General features: G+C 36.8%; 1 protein-coding gene across 14 annotated transcripts in view; it reads left to right on the plus strand.

Annotated features, from left to right (window-relative positions):
- Nucleotides 1-18493, plus strand: part of ERMARD (ER membrane associated RNA degradation) — a 108670-nt gene that overhangs the window by 75104 nt on the left and 15073 nt on the right. For 7 of the 14 annotated variants that reach the window (XM_016429024.2, XM_056819062.1, XM_007484935.3 and 4 more), the window contains 3 exons: nt 1183-1401; nt 3834-3947; nt 7800-7989. The exons of 1 other annotated variant lie outside the window; for it this stretch is intronic. In XM_016429024.2, coding sequence (XP_016284510.1) covers nt 1183-1401; nt 3834-3947; nt 7800-7983 — 517 coding nt within the window. In that variant the 3' untranslated portion in view covers nt 7984-7989. 6 more of the 14 variants (XR_463201.3, XR_008916724.1, XR_008916725.1 and 3 more) reach the window with 6 other exon arrangements.

Genomic DNA, 18493 nt, shown 5'->3' on the forward strand with positions numbered 1-18493 from the left:
GCCCTGGGATTTGCTCTGGGGTTTGCCTATTGATCCCTACTGATGGCCGATCTATTTCCTAACCTCCTTCCTCCCCGACTCCCTCTTCCAACCCTCTTCCTCTTGCCAGCCTTCTCCCAATTCTTCCCCCACCCCCCAGTGGATTATAAAACACTCTTAAGTTTCTCAAGTAAGGGATTTATTGGGATAACAGGATGGGAAACAAAGGTAAGAGGGATGAAGAATTTCCCTAATCTAAATGAGGTAAAATTAAGGGTTTGGGGAGTCACAAGTGTGACTCTTAGATAGTTAGAAAGATGGAGGACAATAGCAGTTCAAAATCTTCTTTATTCTTCTTCACAAATTCAGCCTGGCTGGTTTCTCAATTTAACTCCAGAAAGAAACAAAGTTCAAAGTCTCTCCTTTTCTCTTGGTCAGCTCGACTCTCTTATAGACCACCAACTCAAAAGTTTCTGCCCTGGTCAGCTTCAAATGCTCAGAACCAGAGACAAAATCCAAAAGCCAAGTCAGCCTCACAAAAGTCTCTTAGCCAGCGTCAAACCTCCAGGGAGAGAGTGAGTGTGTGTGTCTCCCAGTCAGAGACAAAGTTCAAAAGCCCTGTTTCTCCTCTCAGTGTGGCCAGCAAAAGCCTCTAGGCTTCCAGTCAGAAAGTGGCTTCCAGTCAGAGACAGAGAGACCAAAAGCTCCTTCCCCCTGTCAGCTCAAACTGCCATCAACTGGGGACATTCCATTTAACCCTGGCTTTTGCATCTTGGTCCACAAGTCCTGTAAAACCTCTCTCTCCATGTCTCTATCACAGGGCCTCCCAATCTCTAGGCCTGGCTCTCAATCCACTGAGCTACCCAGCCGCCCCCCACATCACAATTTATTTAGACATTCCCCATTTGATGCCCCCCAGTTTCCTTGAGTATAATTATTACTTGTTTGCCTTCTCTGTGTTTTGAATTTCATATTGTTTGTTTTTTGTAACTGAGGTGTTTACTTTTTAGCTCAAGAAATGTCTAGATAGATATCTGTTATGATTTCAGTGAGATAAAAAGCAAGCTGGGTGGATCTTGATAATATATACAAGTTTTAGGAAATGCTGTTTTTTAACAAAAATTATTTGTGCTTTGGGAAAGCGAGTACTTTGTGAGTTAATTTTAAAACGTTATGATTAAAGTTTTATTTCATGATTTTTAGTTGGTCCCTTTTGCTTCATGAGCTTTGCAGCAGACATATCCGAACATTATATTGTCCACGGTCTGTCCTTGAAGTCCTTGCTATTCTTCAGAAAATAAGTGTTCATTGTCACCTAGTGTCTGATCAAATTATTGCCACTACAGAAGTGAGATATAAACAGTGGGTACAGAAGACCCTTCGGTCTCGCCAGAGGCAGAACTATCTACGAATGTTAAACAGGTTTGTAGAATATTTTTTTTATTTTGGATAGGAGCATGGCAAAAACATATGTAGGTATAGTTTTAATTTCTTTATTTGGAGAAAGCTAAAATTTTAAGTTTTTTTACTTTTAAGAAATTAAAAATTTTTATATGTAGAAATGTAAAATGCCCCTGCTGAAATGAGTTTAATATCTATTAGTAGAAGCCAGAAGCAGCACAGTATGGTGGATAGACCTCTAGCTTGAAGTCAGGAAGCCTTGGGTTCAAGTCTAGCCATGTTACTATTGAACCTCTGAGTTTCAGATTATTCTGCAAGACTAGAAGAGGAATGACTGATTTGTATTGGTGGAGGGAGTTTCCACACCAGGAGTTTCTTTACATTAATGAAATAGTTTGTCCAGTCCAAAGAGGGGAGAGCAAAAGAGCATTGAGGCCCTCTCAGCAGTTTACCTTACAAAGTAACAGAAGGTAGTGACTTACCTGACTTTTGCTACTGCTAAGAAAAGAGGGGATGAGTGGGATGAGTGCTATAGCTGGAGATGGGCAACTCTACTGGCTTTCTACAAGCTATTTTCACACAAATAGGAAAATATTGTGTTAACAACTTATCTGAGCAAAGGCTTCATGTAGTGGGTGGTACTGTAGCTGCATCTTGAAGAAAGGAAGGGATGCTCTGAGGGGGTCAGGAGAGAGGCCTTCTCTGCCCAAGGGACAGTCACTGCAGAGGTCCAGAGATGGCATCTAGAATGTCATGTGAGAGCAGAAGAGGGTAAGCCAGGATGGCAGACTTCAGGGCAAGGAATAATGGACAATGATATTGGGATCAGCTTGCAAAGGGCTTTAAAACCTATACAGAGGAAGTTACATTAGATTCTAGAGGTGACTAGAAGCCCTAGGAGTTTGTATGATGAGAGTGACACAATCTTAGATCTGTGCTTAAGAAAGATGCCTTTGGCAGCTCTGTGGACAATAGAGTGAAGTGAGGTAAGACTTGAATCAGAGAGGCCAATTTTAAAACTGTCATGGTAATCCAGAACTAAAGTGATATGAGGAGAAAGAAGGAAGAGCTTGAATGGGAGAGATGTAGAAGTAGAAATAGCAGGATTTGTCCATTTCCTGGTATGTGGAGTGAGGGAGAGTTGAGAGTCAAGAGTCAAGCATAATGCCAATCTGGGAGACAGGAGAAAATGACTATCCTTTCCACAGGCTTAGGGAAAGTTGGAAGAGAAGAAGATTTCAGGGAAATATAATGGTCTAGTTTTAGATATGTTGAGCTTCAAATGTTTCTGGGATATCCACTTTGAAATTTCAGTAGGCAGTGACTGATATATTCCTGTAACTCAGGAAAGAGATCTGGGAATCTAATAATGAGGCCCCTAAGAAGCTTCTGAGAGAGATTAGAAAGAAGAGTGGGGGCCCAGGATTTTTTATTTGTATTTCTAGGCCTAGTGCTTTATACACAGAAGGCATATAACTTTTCTCTGTCTTTTTTTCCCCCTCTCTTAGGTGGCCAATTATTTTTATGGCTTTCTATCATTGTTTTTGCTTCCAGGTTTTTCATCTCCATTCTATTTTCTGCACATCTGCCAAAAGGAAATTCAAAAGGCCCAGGGTACTTCCTTACTTAAAAACTTTTGGTAGTTGGAGTACATAGTCCTCTACCATCTGGCTGGTGTTTTTTTTTTTTAACAAGTTTCCTTCTAGCTGTAAAGTGTCTAATTCTTTTCCATTATTCCCCTTTTTGTTCTCTGATATGCAAGTTATAAATAAATAGCTAAACTGGGTTACTAATTATTTGTTCCATCTCCTACTTTCATTTATTCATGCAGGTCATGTGGAATGTCTGAAGTGCATTCCCTCCTCATATTTTTCTCTCAGAATTTTATTTTCTTTCAATTCTCTGCTCATATACCACTTCCCATGGGAGTCTTACTTGATTTCCCTCAGTTTTAAATGTCCTCTCCCTCTGGAGATTTCCTTACATTTATTTTTTAATTTAACTTTTATTTTCTAAGTAAAGAAAAAAATTCTAGTAACAATTATGAATAGTCAAACAAAGCAAATTCCTTCATTGGTCATGCCCAAGAATGTATGTCTCCTTCCACATCTATTTATTTCTCTATGTACATGCTGCATCCAACTCTCCCAATAAAATGTAGGTTCCTAAAGGACAGACACTGTTTCATTTCAACTTTATCTTAGCATCTCTAGCCCCTACCTTGATGCCATCCATATAATAGGCACTCAATACATGTTTGATGAATTGAATTCTGTGAATTTGTGATGAGGAAGTTGAGGCCATAGGTGAAGGGCCCCCTTGTTAGTGGTGAAAGAAAAGAGGGAAGTGTGACTATAGTTAGACAAAATAGCAGAGGTAAGCAAAAGTTTTTTTTAATGTGAAAGTGAACATTTTAGCTAATATTAACTCTATTTTAACTATTTTGTTTTTAGTATTAAGCTTTTGTCTTCTGTACTCCAGCTATTATTGTTGCTGATCACAATGGAATTAGTCAGCATTCATATTGTTAATGAAAAAAATGCTTGTGAATATCAGCAGTATTTAAAGTAAGTATGTAATATTTTAAAATGAACTTATTCTCTCTGTTGTTTTTACTTGCCTATTCTCTGTGATGGTATCTTATTTTTTCCAGTAGATTATGATATATTTTTTAAGCATTTTCTTCTAGACAGTAATGTAAGATCATATCTATCTAGTACTAGAAGGAACTTCAGAAACCCTCTAATACAACCTCCTTATTTATAGATGAAGTAAGCTTGCCCGAGGACACCCCCAAATTTTCCAAATTCTTGCCACCACAAAGAGTGTGGCTCTGAATATTTTTGTACAAGTATTTTTCCTTATTATCTCTTTGGGGTATAAACCCAGCAGTGGTATGGCTGGATCAAAGGGTAGGCATGTCTTTTAAAGCCCTTTGGGCATAGTTCCAAATTGCCTTCCAGAATCACAGCTCCACCAGCAATGCATTAGTGTCTCAATTTTGCCAAATCCTCTCCAACATTTATTACTTTCCTTTACTGTCATATTGGCCAATTTACTACATGTGAGGTGGTACCTCAGAGTTGTTTTGATTTGCATTTCTCTAATTATGAGAGATTTAGAACAGTTTTTCATGTGCTTATTAATAGTTTTGATTTCTTTATCTGAAAATTGCCTATTCATGTCCCTTGACCATTTATCAGTTGGGGTATTTGCCTGAAGTCTTTGTAACAGCATCAGAGGTAGGATTTAAATCCAGTTCTTTATTCTCTACAGCGATTTGTCCAATGTACTATATTCTGCTCCTCAAGATGGGTATAGATATAGAAATATAGTTCTTCAATTTTATCCAGTGTTGTATCTTTTCAGAATTTCTCTTTTACTTCAGAATATTGAATTACTATTACTGGCTCAGATAAAATAATATTTTTAAGAGAACAATCCTACCAAAAGCGATTTAATTCATCCCTACTGCCTCTAGGCATCTCAGAAGGATATATTCTATAAGCCAGTTGAGCAGAAACAATAAGACACTCCAGGGAGAGAGAGCATGAGATGACATGATTTAAACAGGCTAAACCACCACTATCACCACCATGACCATATACCTTAGATCCAGTGGAAGCAAACCTGATAATAACAGTACCACCATAGACAATTCTTCCAGCCTAGCTCTACTGTTATCATCAAGAGGAACACTCTGGGTGGTAATGTGGCCTCATTAGCATTGCTAACATTCCCCACATCAGCCACTCTGCTGCCAGCAGAGATCACCCCCTCTGCTTAGACCCCCAAAAAGACAGCCCAGTACCCTTTTATTAAGAGCCCTTGGAATAGTTGTAGACATACCACTGGCCCTGGCCCTGATTCCATCCTGGCATCTGCTGCCATCTTCCAGAAACAGATACAGTTTTATCAATCAAAATGACGGTAAAGATGTGTTGATACATCAGCCTTATCTCCACTTGTATTCCAGCCAAACTATTTGTCATCTAGCCCACCAGGCCTTACATGTCTCCTTACAGTACCCTGAGGACCATTGGGTTTTGCCTTGAGCACTGTATTGGAATCCTGTGCATCCCCAAAATAGACTTCCTTGAGATAAAAAACTTTCTTGATTTTCTATTTGTATCTTCAGCACTTAGCATATGTAGTGCATTGCAGACAGTTAAGTGCTTAGTAATTGTGTTCTCAATTTATCCATTCATATATAACTAACAGCCTCACTGTTTGCTAAGGAACATACAATTTTTCTTATATGATAAACTATTATATCTGAATGACCTAGAACAAAATTCTTGGCAGAACTGAATTTTTCAGGTATAGGAGATGACACCTTTCCAGAATGTCTAACGCTTCCTGTAGCATCAGGGTTTGAGGACATAATATAACCCTTGCAGCCTCCTTGCTTGTATCCTAAGACCTCAAGGGACACGCTGGGTCAGGGAAAGTACACAGATCACATTAGATCTTTGAGGATTCCCTCAGATTATGCCAGCAGTCATAGCAGTCTCCTCAGAGACCCTTTACATTGGCTCTGGCAACTCAAAAGTCAGACCTATGAGTTGCATGGAATGCATAGAAAGAATGCTGGATTAAGAGGCTTGAATTGGGTAAGTGATTTCATGTCTGCTCAGTGAGCATCAGTTTCCTCATCTATAAAATGAGGAGGTGGGCCTAGATGACACCTGAGGTTTCTTCCTGCTCTGAATCTAGATCCTGTGATTGTAGTTCAAGCTTGGGCTAAGTCAATAGCATGACAAGGTAGTGAAAAAATCCAGCAAATAACAGTAGATTTTATTAATAGAGGTATAATGGCTTGGCATGATGGTGTCAGACTCCAATAAAAATGGGGGGCCACTACACCATACATATGGATTCCTGTGGACCACTTAGTGCCTTAGTTTTACAATGTAATGCTATCTATGTCTTAGTGAATTTTCATTGATTTTGCTGAATATTTCCCAATTACAATGTGATCTTGTTTAGGCTACTCTTGGGAGTGTTATAGGCCACCTGTGACCTACCACCCATGAGTTTGACACCTTTGCCCTAGATCAAAGTAGATAATAGTCTCACTGTATTCTGCATTGGTCAAACCATATCTTGGAGTATTTGTGTTTTCTTCTGGGTACCACATTTTAAGTTAGATTTTGATGAACCAGACCATGTCCAGAGTGTAATAACCAGGGTAATGAGATGAACAGGGACCAGGAGTGGGATAGAAAACTGTAACCTATTAAGAATTGTCCGGGAGAAAAAACCCCAAAACTTTGAGTTATCTCCAGATACTTGAAGATATAGAAGAAGGATCTGATTTTTTTTTTTCTTTGTGACTTGTTGCGGGAAGAAATTTGCTTAGATGAAAGCTGTATATGGAAGAAAATTTTGATTTGCTTTGAGCAACAATTTTCTAACAAAGCTATTCAGAGATGGAATAGACTGTTTTATAAGGTGACTTTCATCATAGTAATTGTTCAGACAGAGGCTTGATAAATTTATCAAGGAATATTGTGGAGAAAATACCAGAGTGAAGTGAGTGGTTGGACAAGATGACCTTTTAATAATGTGATTATAACATTTGGTTAATTGGTATCTGGATGTGCAAGATAATAAAACAGTTGTGGCAGAAGTTTAAGCTTTTTTGGTAATTACTTCAATTTCTGATTCCATTTATTGTTGGGAAAATTTCCCTTTTATCTGTGTTAACTTTGCCTTTGGATTTATGAAAATTTCTTTTATGTTTATTTCTGAGAGAAGGTGGTTAAATCTATTTAATAACCACTGACATGTCTAAACATGACTGTAAAAATGAACATCTTTTCAAAAGAACTAATATTTAGTCTAATTGACTTTGTGCCTTCCATTTTGGGGTTGGTATGGGGTAAATAGTTCAAATTCTAAAAGAGAAATGGAAATATATCTTTTAGAATCATTCTACTTTAATCTGTTTTTCTCACTTTCTAATTGCCCAAACCTTAGAATTATTATTTTTTAAATTATATTATTATTATAAATTATAATTTTTTTAAACCCTTACTTTCCATCTTAGAATCAATATTGAGTATTGGTTCTAAGGCAGAAGAACAGTAAGGAGCAAGCAATGGGGGCTAAGTGACTTGCCCAGCTAAGAAATGCCTGAGGTCATATTTGAACCTGGAACCTCCTGCTCTAGGCCTGGCTCTCAATAGCCTGAGCCACCTAGCTGCTCTTCTTATTAAAGATTTTTAAAGAGGCCATTTGTATATGGTGTTTTATCAAAAGACTGATATATATTTTGCTTAGTTTATTCTTATTTTTGATTAGAAAGAAGATAGTTTGGGAGTAATCTGGGAAAAAAGTAATTTGGGTCACTGATAGCTGAATCAGTATCAGAACAAAGATATTTTTTGCAAAACTTTTCCCTCTTTTTCCAACAGGTTTTTGAAGTCAGTTTTGCAGTACACCGAGAACTTGGCAACTTATTCCCATCAAGAAAAGAATAAATGGGATGAAGCCATTCATATTACACACCTAGTTTTAGTAAAGATATGGGCTTTTAGTGAGAAAAAGCAAATGTTAATACACTTAGCCAAGGAATCCTCTAATAAAGTTATTTTATGAAAATTCCTCATGAGTCAAAGCCTAATAGTATGACAATTTCTCCTTTAGTAGTTTCCTTTTAGGTTGAAAAATTTTGGAAGTCTTAAATATGGTTTCCCAAGTTTCTTAAAATTCTATATTACCAATACGTAGTTAGTTTAGGGAACTTTTGAGTCATTCCTCTGTTGTAAGAGTGACAAGAAAATATTAAGACCTCACATTTTGTTCTAACAATACCTTTCCTTGAGTGATTCACAAAGCTATAATAACATATGGTAGTGTCTGGACAGATAACTGCTCTGAAATCTTAATTTCTGTATTCTTTTTCATCTGAGAGGCTCAGAGAACCATATTAATGTTAATTTATTAATCCTTGCATCCTTTGAGTTTTGTGGGAAAACAAATTTCACTTTATATTCCAAAGTGGGAAACCAAGACAGAGCTGGAAGAAGAATCAAAGTCATCCAGCTTTGTCTACAGAAAAAAAGTACAGTGAACTTTAGTCTAGTTCTAGTTACTTTACTAGTTATTTTCTTTTTATAGGAGTGAGAAATTCAGTACCATAGGACATTTTTTTTTGTGGAAAACACATAAAAATGCAGTATATGGAATCCCTTTTGGGCATACAAATATCCAGCTGAACCTAATCTAATTGAAGCTGACTTAGAAAAAATGTCTGGGGCAACGAGATGTCCATCATTTCTCTTGAAAGATTGTTCTGGTGCTAAACCAAACTTAGGGTCTTTTCAAATCTTGTCTTCAATGAAAATACAAAGGCCCCCCAACTCCTCAGTTATCTTAGCTGTAGCTGAAGCATGTAGAGACAAAGGCTGATTAGCATTTGGATGGGGAAAGGTAACTCTAGCAGAATAGTTAATAGGAATTGAGAAATTTCACTTTTTACTAAATATTTGTAGTCATCTGTACCCATCTATTATATTTTAAATCAAACTGTGAAGTCATATAGTAACATTCAGTGTATGCATCACTTTTAAAATAAGAACCAAGAAATTAATTTTACAAAAGCAAATGACTCAGTGGGATGGTGGGAGGCATACTGCCTTTAGAGTCAGAGGACCTGGTTTCAAATCTTGCTTCTAATACTAATACTAATGTTACTTTGAAAATTTAATCTCCCCAGGCCTCAGTGTCTCTTTATAAAATGAAGGGAGTTGAGCTAGGTCAGTGATTTTAAACTCAAATAGAAATGGGAATGGGGCTCTAAATATGAGGATCCCTATAGGCCACATATTAACTTAGAAAATTACATCTTAGCATAATTCATGTTTTATTGTATTTTTACTTATGTTATTAATAGTTCCTAATTACATTTTAAAAATCTGATTTGGGCTTCACTTGTGTGTTTTACTACTCCAGACTAGATGACCTCTGAGGGTCCCTTTAAGCCCTAGGCCCATGGTCATATTAAATCATCCTGTGGGAAAATGGAATTTTTGTGAATTGTGGTTTTAGTAATCAGTTATATCTGAGCTTCATCAACATTTGGTTAAAGAACTATTAGCTGGATGTATGAATTTGCTCAATCAGATTAGATCACATAGACCATCTTTTTTGTGTTATTGAGGAAAATCAACCAAACCTGTCTCAGTTTAATTTTGCATTTATATTTGTGGTACCAAAGGTTTTGATTGCCCTGGATCCTTGAAAAGGAATAAGTGCTCTGTCCAGAGGATGAAACTTGATTGACCTCATATTTGGATGCTTTGCTGAAAATGTTATCTGCAATAAAATTAAATAGCTTTCATTTAGAAGTTGCCATAGTGTTTGACAATATTGCTTTATGCAATAGTGAATTACATGATGATAATTACCGTCTAGGACTTTTTGGTTAGCATTGATTATAGTTTGCCTTTCTGTAATCTTAATACTTTTTCTTTCATCAATGCTTTCAAGGCATAATGCTGTTTTATTTTTAAGATTTCTTTTAAGACTTAGCATCCTTTTTGTATTTGTTGCATATTAAATAATATTTTCATCAGAGAGGTATTCTGTTAACTGAGAAAGCTTGAACAAAGAATAAATTTTTCTAAAAGAAGTAAAGCACTGCATTTCTTATGCAGTTTTATCAAGCTCCCTAGAAAACCCCCTGACTTAAAAAAATCAGACTTCACTTGTGTTTAATATAATGGGATTTTTCTTCTTATAAACAAATCCTTCATCTTAATTTTTTTACTATTATAACTTGGCAAATAGCAAAAATGATAATTTCCACATATAAAAAAGCAGAGAGATTTGTATATGAAACTGTAAACTTGTATTATGTATAGTTTGTTTTTATGAAAGACTAAAATTAAACTTCCTAGTTCCAAAGCTTTTTGCTTGTTTGTGTATCCCCCCTTTTCATTCTGTTTTCTAATGTGCATTAAACATTTTTTTTACTGATCTTTTTTTCCCATAACTGTCACAATCTCCCCTACTTCTTGGCCCCCATCCCATAATCTCTTTTTCTCCCTGACCTGGGAGGAAAAAAAAGGAAAAAAGTTTTCCCTTGTAACAAATAAGCAAATCAACTAAAACTCACACATTGACCACATCTGAAAATATATGTCTTGCCATACATATTGATTTTTCATCACTTCTGTCCAGAGATGAGAACCATTAGCCATCACCAGTCTTAAATCTTTCATAATTGTTTTCTCTTAGTGGTGTTGTCTTAAATTGTTCTTGTTTGGGATTTCTTTTTGTATCAGTTCATACAAATATTCCCAGGATTCTTTTAATTTGTCTCCTTTATCATTTCTTTTTGTTATAATAGAATTCCAGTACATTTAGATGCCATACTTTGTTCATCCATTCCCCATTTAATAGACTTAGTCTTAATTTGTTACAATTAAAATAGTGGAAGCCATAAACTAATGATTAAAAGAGTGGCTGGCTTAAATTGTGACCACAGAAAATATGGTTTCAAGACAGTGTCGTGTTTTAAATCAAATATAAAGTGGTCACCAGGGAAAAATTCCCAAATAGGAAATATATCCAAGTCAGCTGGGTGTATAGAGATTTTAATTAATACAAATGAGAAATTAATGGAAGGGAGAGAGAGAGAAAAAGGAAATAATGAGAAAAGGGCTAGACCAGCCTAGGCCAGCCTATGCTGAAGCCCTAAGAGAGAGATCAGTCAGTCTTTTATCAACTCACCACAAGATCTGTCCAAAGCAAGATTTTAGTGTTCAGAGACACCAGTTCAGCTTCAGCTAGCTCAATCAAGTTCAGCCACCAAGCCCTTCAAGGCAGCTTTGGCCAGCTGCCTTCTCCAATTCAGCTTTTCCCAGCTGAATCTCTCCCAGCTGAATCTTCCAGCTGAATGAATCCCAGAGCCCTTTCTGAGCTCCTTTTTAAAGTGAATTTTCTCCTATGTCACCTCCCTTAAGTTCTTACATCTACCAATCACAGTAGATGTTTTCCAAAGGACAGACCATTCTTAATTCACACCTGAGTAGACTAAACTTTTGAGTAATTCACACCTGAGTAGACTAATCTGAGTAAGTTCTCACTTCTTTGTTCCTTGCAAGTTTACAAGTTGCCTGACCTTTATAGGTACTTAGCACCTTTTTGTATTAGATCTAAAAATAGGCACAGCTTAAGGGCTTTTGCCTTACCATAAGTATGGGTTAAGTACTTTTCATTGTTCAGCAAGGAGTTTACAACTTTATCTTCCCCTAAAGTATGCTTACGTAGGGGTGGGGTAGAGTTCTCACATTCCTGATCTAAGTCCCTTTATTGTTTAAAATGGGGAATGGTTTTAACCAAATCTTATGAAGTAGGGTCTGAGAATTTTTAAGATTCACAAATTTCCACTTCTTTGCTACAAAATCTTAATGACTAAACCACTCTTAAGATTTTTGGAACATCCCCAATGTATGTGTATACACACACACACATATTTGGAACACCTTACATATACATACATATACACGTATATATAATATATAATAGGTAATATATATATATATACATATATATATATATATAATACAAGTAATCCTCTTTGATTTCTTTAGTATATGCCTAGGTGGTATGCATAGTTAATGATATTTGGAGCATAGATTATGGACCACTTAAAAACTTGACCAACACTGATTAACGTGCCTGCCCTTTCATGTTTCCTCTAACAATTATAGTTTGTTTTTTCTGTCATCTGTGCCAGTCTGAATGATGGGAGATGGAACCCTAGAATTGTTTTAATTTTTTTTACCTCTCAGTGATTTGGAACATTTTATTTTTTCATATAGTTATTGCCACTTTGCCTTCCTTCTTTAGAGGATTGTCTATATATTTTGACCATTTATCTATTGGGGAATGAATTTTATGTATATATGTGTATATATATATATATATATATATATATATATATGTGAGTCATCCATACACACACACACACACACACACACACACACACACACACACACACACATATATTAGATATCAGGCCTTTATCAGAGAAGTATGTTGGAAAGATTTGTTAACTATTTCCCTTCTAATTTTAACTTATTTGTTGGTGCAGAAACCTTTCAATTTTATGCATTTACCATTGTCCATTTTATTTCCTGTGATCATCAATCTCTTGTTTTGTGAACAGAGCTTTCCCAACCCACAACTAAGAAATGTATCTCCTTCCAGGCTTTTCTTATTATTATTATTTCTTATATCCTCACATTTATCTCCTACCAAAATGAAGAGGGAAAAAAAGCCAAAAACTCTTGGTTTGGACTTTTCAACAGCACATTTTGTGAAGAAATGGATGGTATTGTTGAAGTTGGATTTGAAGTCTCAGAGCCCTCGCTATAACCAGATTACCATATTTCCAATGTGTACCTTGAGAATGCTTTTACATTTTATGGATTCTTATTTTGGATGATATTATTTTACTGTTTGGACAGATAATTATGGGCTTGGAGCAGAATACAATACCACAGTGCACTCACACAAAGATGAGACTATGTTCTTATTAAATTATTAAAACTCCTTTCTTGGAAGAAAATATATGGTGAAATATATTATTTTAAGGCCTGTCTGTCCAAGTATTGCAAATCTGAACAGCCAAATAAAAGGCAATTATGGAGTCAGATAGGGGATTGGTCTTATCTATCTAGAAAACTAGTATTTGTTTTGCTTTTTTTAGCTGTGTAGTTCAAAAGTGACCTGTCCCAAAAGAATTTCCCCCAAATTGAAACATTGTATTGACATTTATTAGACTCGAAAGCATCCATGGGAAGTTTTCAAATCAAGCAATAATGACCAGTTTCAAAGAAAACTGATGGACTTAGTATGACTTAGAGAAATAACTTAATTACTATAGTTCAAGAGATTTCATTATCATGTAATGAAACTTTTAAAAACGATGGAACAGACTTAAATGAATAATTATTCAGCAATTGCTATAGACAAAATATGGTTGTAAGCAATTAAATATAAAATATTTGATTAAGATATTAAAATATTATTTATGAATAGTTGTAAAGGAGCAACAATATGGGCATGAGTTAGTTTAATGTACTACCTTTAAACGTTTTAATACCTAACAACATAGCAGAAGAGAAAAGATGATATATCCCAAGGCTCTATCTTTGGCCTTTTCTCTCCATACTATTTTGCTTAGAGGTCATATCAGCTGCCACAGATTCAATTACCTTCCCTATGCAGATGATCCTCAGCTCTATATATCCAGACCTAACTTCTCTCCTGATCCCCCATCATATATCTTCAACTGCCTTTTGGACACCTTGAAACAGATATCCCACAGACATTTCATCAAACGAATCATTTTCTTTCTCCTTGACCCCACCCTCTTCTCTCTTTCATGGTGTAGCAATTTTATGTAGTCCTGGCTGCTGATTGGGTGAGTGCATTCTTGCTTCTATAGGCGTGTGGGACATAAGTGACTTTAATCGGGTCCTGACTCAAGAACCTGTTATGGGCTTATTCTTCCTTACTTAGAATTTTTACACATGAGACTTTGATATTTTATGTTTCATTCATAAGTTTTTTTCTCTTTTTTTTTTTCATGTCTTTGATTTCCTTTTGACAATTGATTCATATACCTCATAACTCAGCCATGTATGCCAGGGTGATCCATGTGTTGGTTAACATCCTCCTCAGTGGGGATTGTATTGTCATAAAATTCTAAATTTATAAAAAAATTTTCTTGTTTGAGAGTAATTTTTAGGATAAGAAACTTGCTACCTCCCTGAATCAAGAAAGTGTACTATTTGGAGAAGGCACCATAAGGAAGCCTGCAGAAACCACACACTGCACCAAAAGATTCAGAAATGAACTTTGGGGTGTAATGAATTGAACTGTGGGGGGGTGGTGGTGAATGCATTTATTTTGAATGCACACTCTTATGTCAAAGGGAATTCTCCCCTAATTGTCTTTTTGTCAGTGCACCTAGCAATCATTGGTTTTGTTCTCTTTCTTTTTTATTTCCCTCTTATTCCTACATTATTGTAATTTACTCTTAGAAAATACAACATTGTATGTACCTAGATCTTTAGAGATATAAGTTGGTTATATGTACTGATTCCTTGGGATAAGATTTCTACATGCTTTTTTCCCAGTGGAATCACAGGAGGGATTATTTAATTAGATTTTTCTCCCTAGGACTTTCTTTCCCAGCATCCCATTTGCAGACTCACACTGAATACAAACACTGTGTGCCTATATACCTAGGATAAAGTTTTTATGTAGCTCTTCCCTTTCTCTCTTTTTTCCTGGGAATGCAGTTTGTGGAGATTGGGGAGAGCCAGGCAGGAGAATTTTATTCACGTGGTCATACTTAGGTTTTGTTCTTCTATTTCTTCTACTTAAAGTGACTACTAATAAATCTTATAAAATATAATACTTGGAGTTATTGGATATTACTTTAAATCTAATAAACACTTCTCAAAGCCTCCATTAAAAAGAGCTCCTAAGCCAGTCAATGATTATTTTCTGCCAGTAGTAGCTCTGAGAATAGAATCCACCATGATTGTGCCTTTAGGATACCTCATCACCAGGAAACTTATCCTGACATATTATACCAGTGAATAGATGTTTTATTACTCCTGTATAATATAGCATTTGCTATAATCCATTATATCCAATATGAGAATGATATATATATTAACATATACGTACATACTTCAGCCTCAAGCCCATAGAATCATGAGAAAGACCTTGACTCCATAGTCAGTTTATTATAGTAAATTTTTCTCTCTTCATCCTCTGCATCATGTCCTGGTCCCTAAGTTGTAATAATCATGGCAACCCTTTTGCTTATGCTTATCATGTGTACATCAATACAGCCAACATTTAAACTGAGCTCCTAGGACAGTGAATTCTTCATCTCCTACCAGCTGTACTCCACCACAATCATACTTTGGAGATTCCTCATCACCAGAAATACCAGATTTCATACTTACATATGATCGGTACCCTCAATTCTCTCTTCCCCTTTAATTAGAATGTTGGAAGGCAAAGTAAAGACTTTCTAAAGCCTTCATTGAAATAGGACTCCCAGGTCAGCCAACTCTTCATTTCCTATCAGCTGAAATCCTGGGATTAGGGTCTATACCAGTGTTGGCCAACCTTTTCTCCTTTTTCAAGTTCGAGTGCTCAGAGGGCAAATTCAAGTTATCTATGAATCCCCACATTACAGGAGAGAACCGAGGGAGGAAGTGCTTGCTTTAGGTGGCTGGAGAGAGGGGTGGGCATGTTAAAAATGTCCTCGGGTGTTGGGAAGAGGGGGTATAGAGCAGCTCTCCAAGTGCTGGCTCTGCAGGCATGCACCTCTTTGCCAATGCTGCCCTATACCATGATCACACTCCCAGTATCACCAGGAAATTCATCATTCTGAGGCATTGTATCTATTTTTTGTACTCACTTCCTCAGCACCCTCAGTATCTGTTGTCCTTCTGATTAGAGGGCTAAGCAAAGAAATCTACCCACAGCCTCCATTAAAAGACTCTTTCCTACTAGCTGCACCTTGTACTGGACTCCATTTTGATCCTGACCCTAAGACTTAGATACTTCATCCCATGAAAACTTGGAATTCTGATTTATTATACCAGTGTAACATTATTTCTTGCTCCTGCACAATGTCCTTGATTTTTAAAAGCTATTTTATTTTTCCAATGACATGTAATAATTTTCAACATATATTTCCCAAAATGATAATGTCCAATTTGTCTCCTTCCTTCACTTGCTTCCTCTCTTACAGAAATGGTAAATAATTTGGTCTGGGTTATACATGTATTATCATTCAAAACATACTTCCATAATGGCTGTTTTTGTAAGAGAATACTCATCAAAATGCCATTTACCATGAATGACTATAAGCTCATCTTGGGAAAGCCTCATCATCCTGCAAAACTGAGTCAAGCCTGCTACTCACACCTCGTCCCTACTTTCTGCCCTTCTGAGAGAAGAGCCAAGCCATGAACTCCATCATGGCCATGTAAGGAGGAAATCCCCCTTCCAGTCTGGCTACATTACTTCGGGACAGACGAACCTTGCCCTCTCCCCGTTTTCCAGCTTCCTTTCGAGGGTTGTTTTCCTTCGTTAGACTGGAAGGTCCTTGAAGGCAGGAGCCGCCTTTCTTTGTATCTGTATCCCCAGAATTTAGCACAGTCCCTGGTACCTAGTAGGCACTTAATTAAAAAAAAAAATGTTTTTCGACTCTTGACTGTTGATGTTCCAGGGCACTCAGGAAAAGAATGGAGCTTTTAAAAAGCGACTTTAGTAAGATGAGCCACTAGCGATGACCTATTTCTGGCTCCCAGGAATCTCGTGATGCTAGGACTACAGACTAGAACGGAATGGAGAGGGTTGGAAGATGTAGCTCTTCCTCCTGGGGGCATGCTACTGTATCCCTCAGTTTCCTAGTCGGTGTAACAGATAACGCTTGCGCTGCGTCCCTCGGGGTTGCTATAAGAATCAAACAAAATATGGATAAAGCACTTAGGTAAGCACCACGCATTATGCAAATGTCAGCAAATATTTTTACTACCCCAGATTTTCTTTATTCTTTCGGAGCGTTTGGTCAGTCTTTGCAATGCTTCCCAGGCACCACTGGGTGGCAGTGTTTGTTAACGATGAACTAGACCTGCGCTGACTGGGGTTCTTCAGCTATTCATCATGCATGAGTGGCTGCAAAGAAATGAATGAAAGTCTCTCTTTAACTCTGATTAGCATAAACGACTACTGTATGGGAATGAACCATAGATAGATAAGACGTGTGTGTTCTTTCCTCTTTCCCCCAGCCACTAGGGAATCAAACCAAAGCTTTGCTGGAATGATGCAAAAATTGGCTGAAGTTTGCAAACTAGAAATGCATGAAGCTCATCTGTAGAAATAGAGGCTTAATACAGTCTATAGATCTCTTAGCTTGAATTTCCATTTGATTTCTCTGAGCTTTGGGGAAGAAAAGTGCAAATACATCATTATAATTTCGATCTGGGCCATGGAGTGAGAATGGAAATTCTAGTCTTTTAAAGGAATAGCATGGGTTAATGGCAGTAATAAGAAAGAGAAAGGAGGCTATAAGATGGTCATTAATCAGATCTCTTATCTTCAGCAACATTAATCTCAGTATCACAGAGAATGCATTGCTTAAAAAATCCTTTGTTTAAAGAACTGTGATTGATTTGGAGAATGTGCAGGGCATATATTTACTATGGAAATTATCTCATCACAACTCATCTTTATTGCTAAGCAGAGGCTAGGCTCACACCTCAGCATTACCATAAATCTGCCCATGCTACTTGCAGACACTATTGGTCCCATGATGCTGTAAGGCAGAGCTTGCAACGTGCACATGGAAAGGTTCATTCATACAATCCTTTTAAGGGATGACAAAGGAAATTCTTTACATAGATCAAAACGGTGTGGTGATTCTATAGCTTGTAACCCCACCAAGAAGTTTCAGTAAAGACAGGTCGTGTATTTGGTCAGACTATTGGCCACCCTAAGCTATATGACTGAATGCCTTTGGTTCCTGGACAAGGCTAGGGCAGGGGTCAACAAAGTACTGCTCCCACTTACTGCCTCTTTTTGTTTGGCCCCTTGAGCTCAGAATGGTTTTTATGTTGTAAAATACAATAAAACTTTATTTAAAAATATAAAAACCAGGTTTGGCTGGCGGGCCATACAAAAGCAGGCAGTGGGCCAGATTTGGACCAAAGTCTGTTTGCTGACTTCTGCACTCAGGTAATCTTGATATGCAGAATCAACTTGGGCTGTGGCTCCAGGCTGTCTATTCTCAAATATTGAATTTTTCAGAGCAGTAGATTTGATGAATACTTGGAATTCATTTACAATATGCTTTAGCTACCTTCAGAAATAATATATATATATATTCTTTACTATATCCTTCCAATTTAATCGCACAAAAATCAAACCCATATTGATGAAAAAGCATATTAATAAATACACAAGCAGGTACACCTGTTTTAAAATGATTAAATGCCACCATTACATACAGACTCCTTTATTTTGAAAGCGTTTGTGATCATTAATTGGTTAATTCTGAAAA

This window comes from Monodelphis domestica, chromosome 2 (assembly GCF_027887165.1).
Source record: "Monodelphis domestica isolate mMonDom1 chromosome 2, mMonDom1.pri, whole genome shotgun sequence".
In the NCBI taxonomy this organism is placed as follows: domain Eukaryota; kingdom Metazoa; phylum Chordata; class Mammalia; order Didelphimorphia; family Didelphidae; genus Monodelphis; species Monodelphis domestica.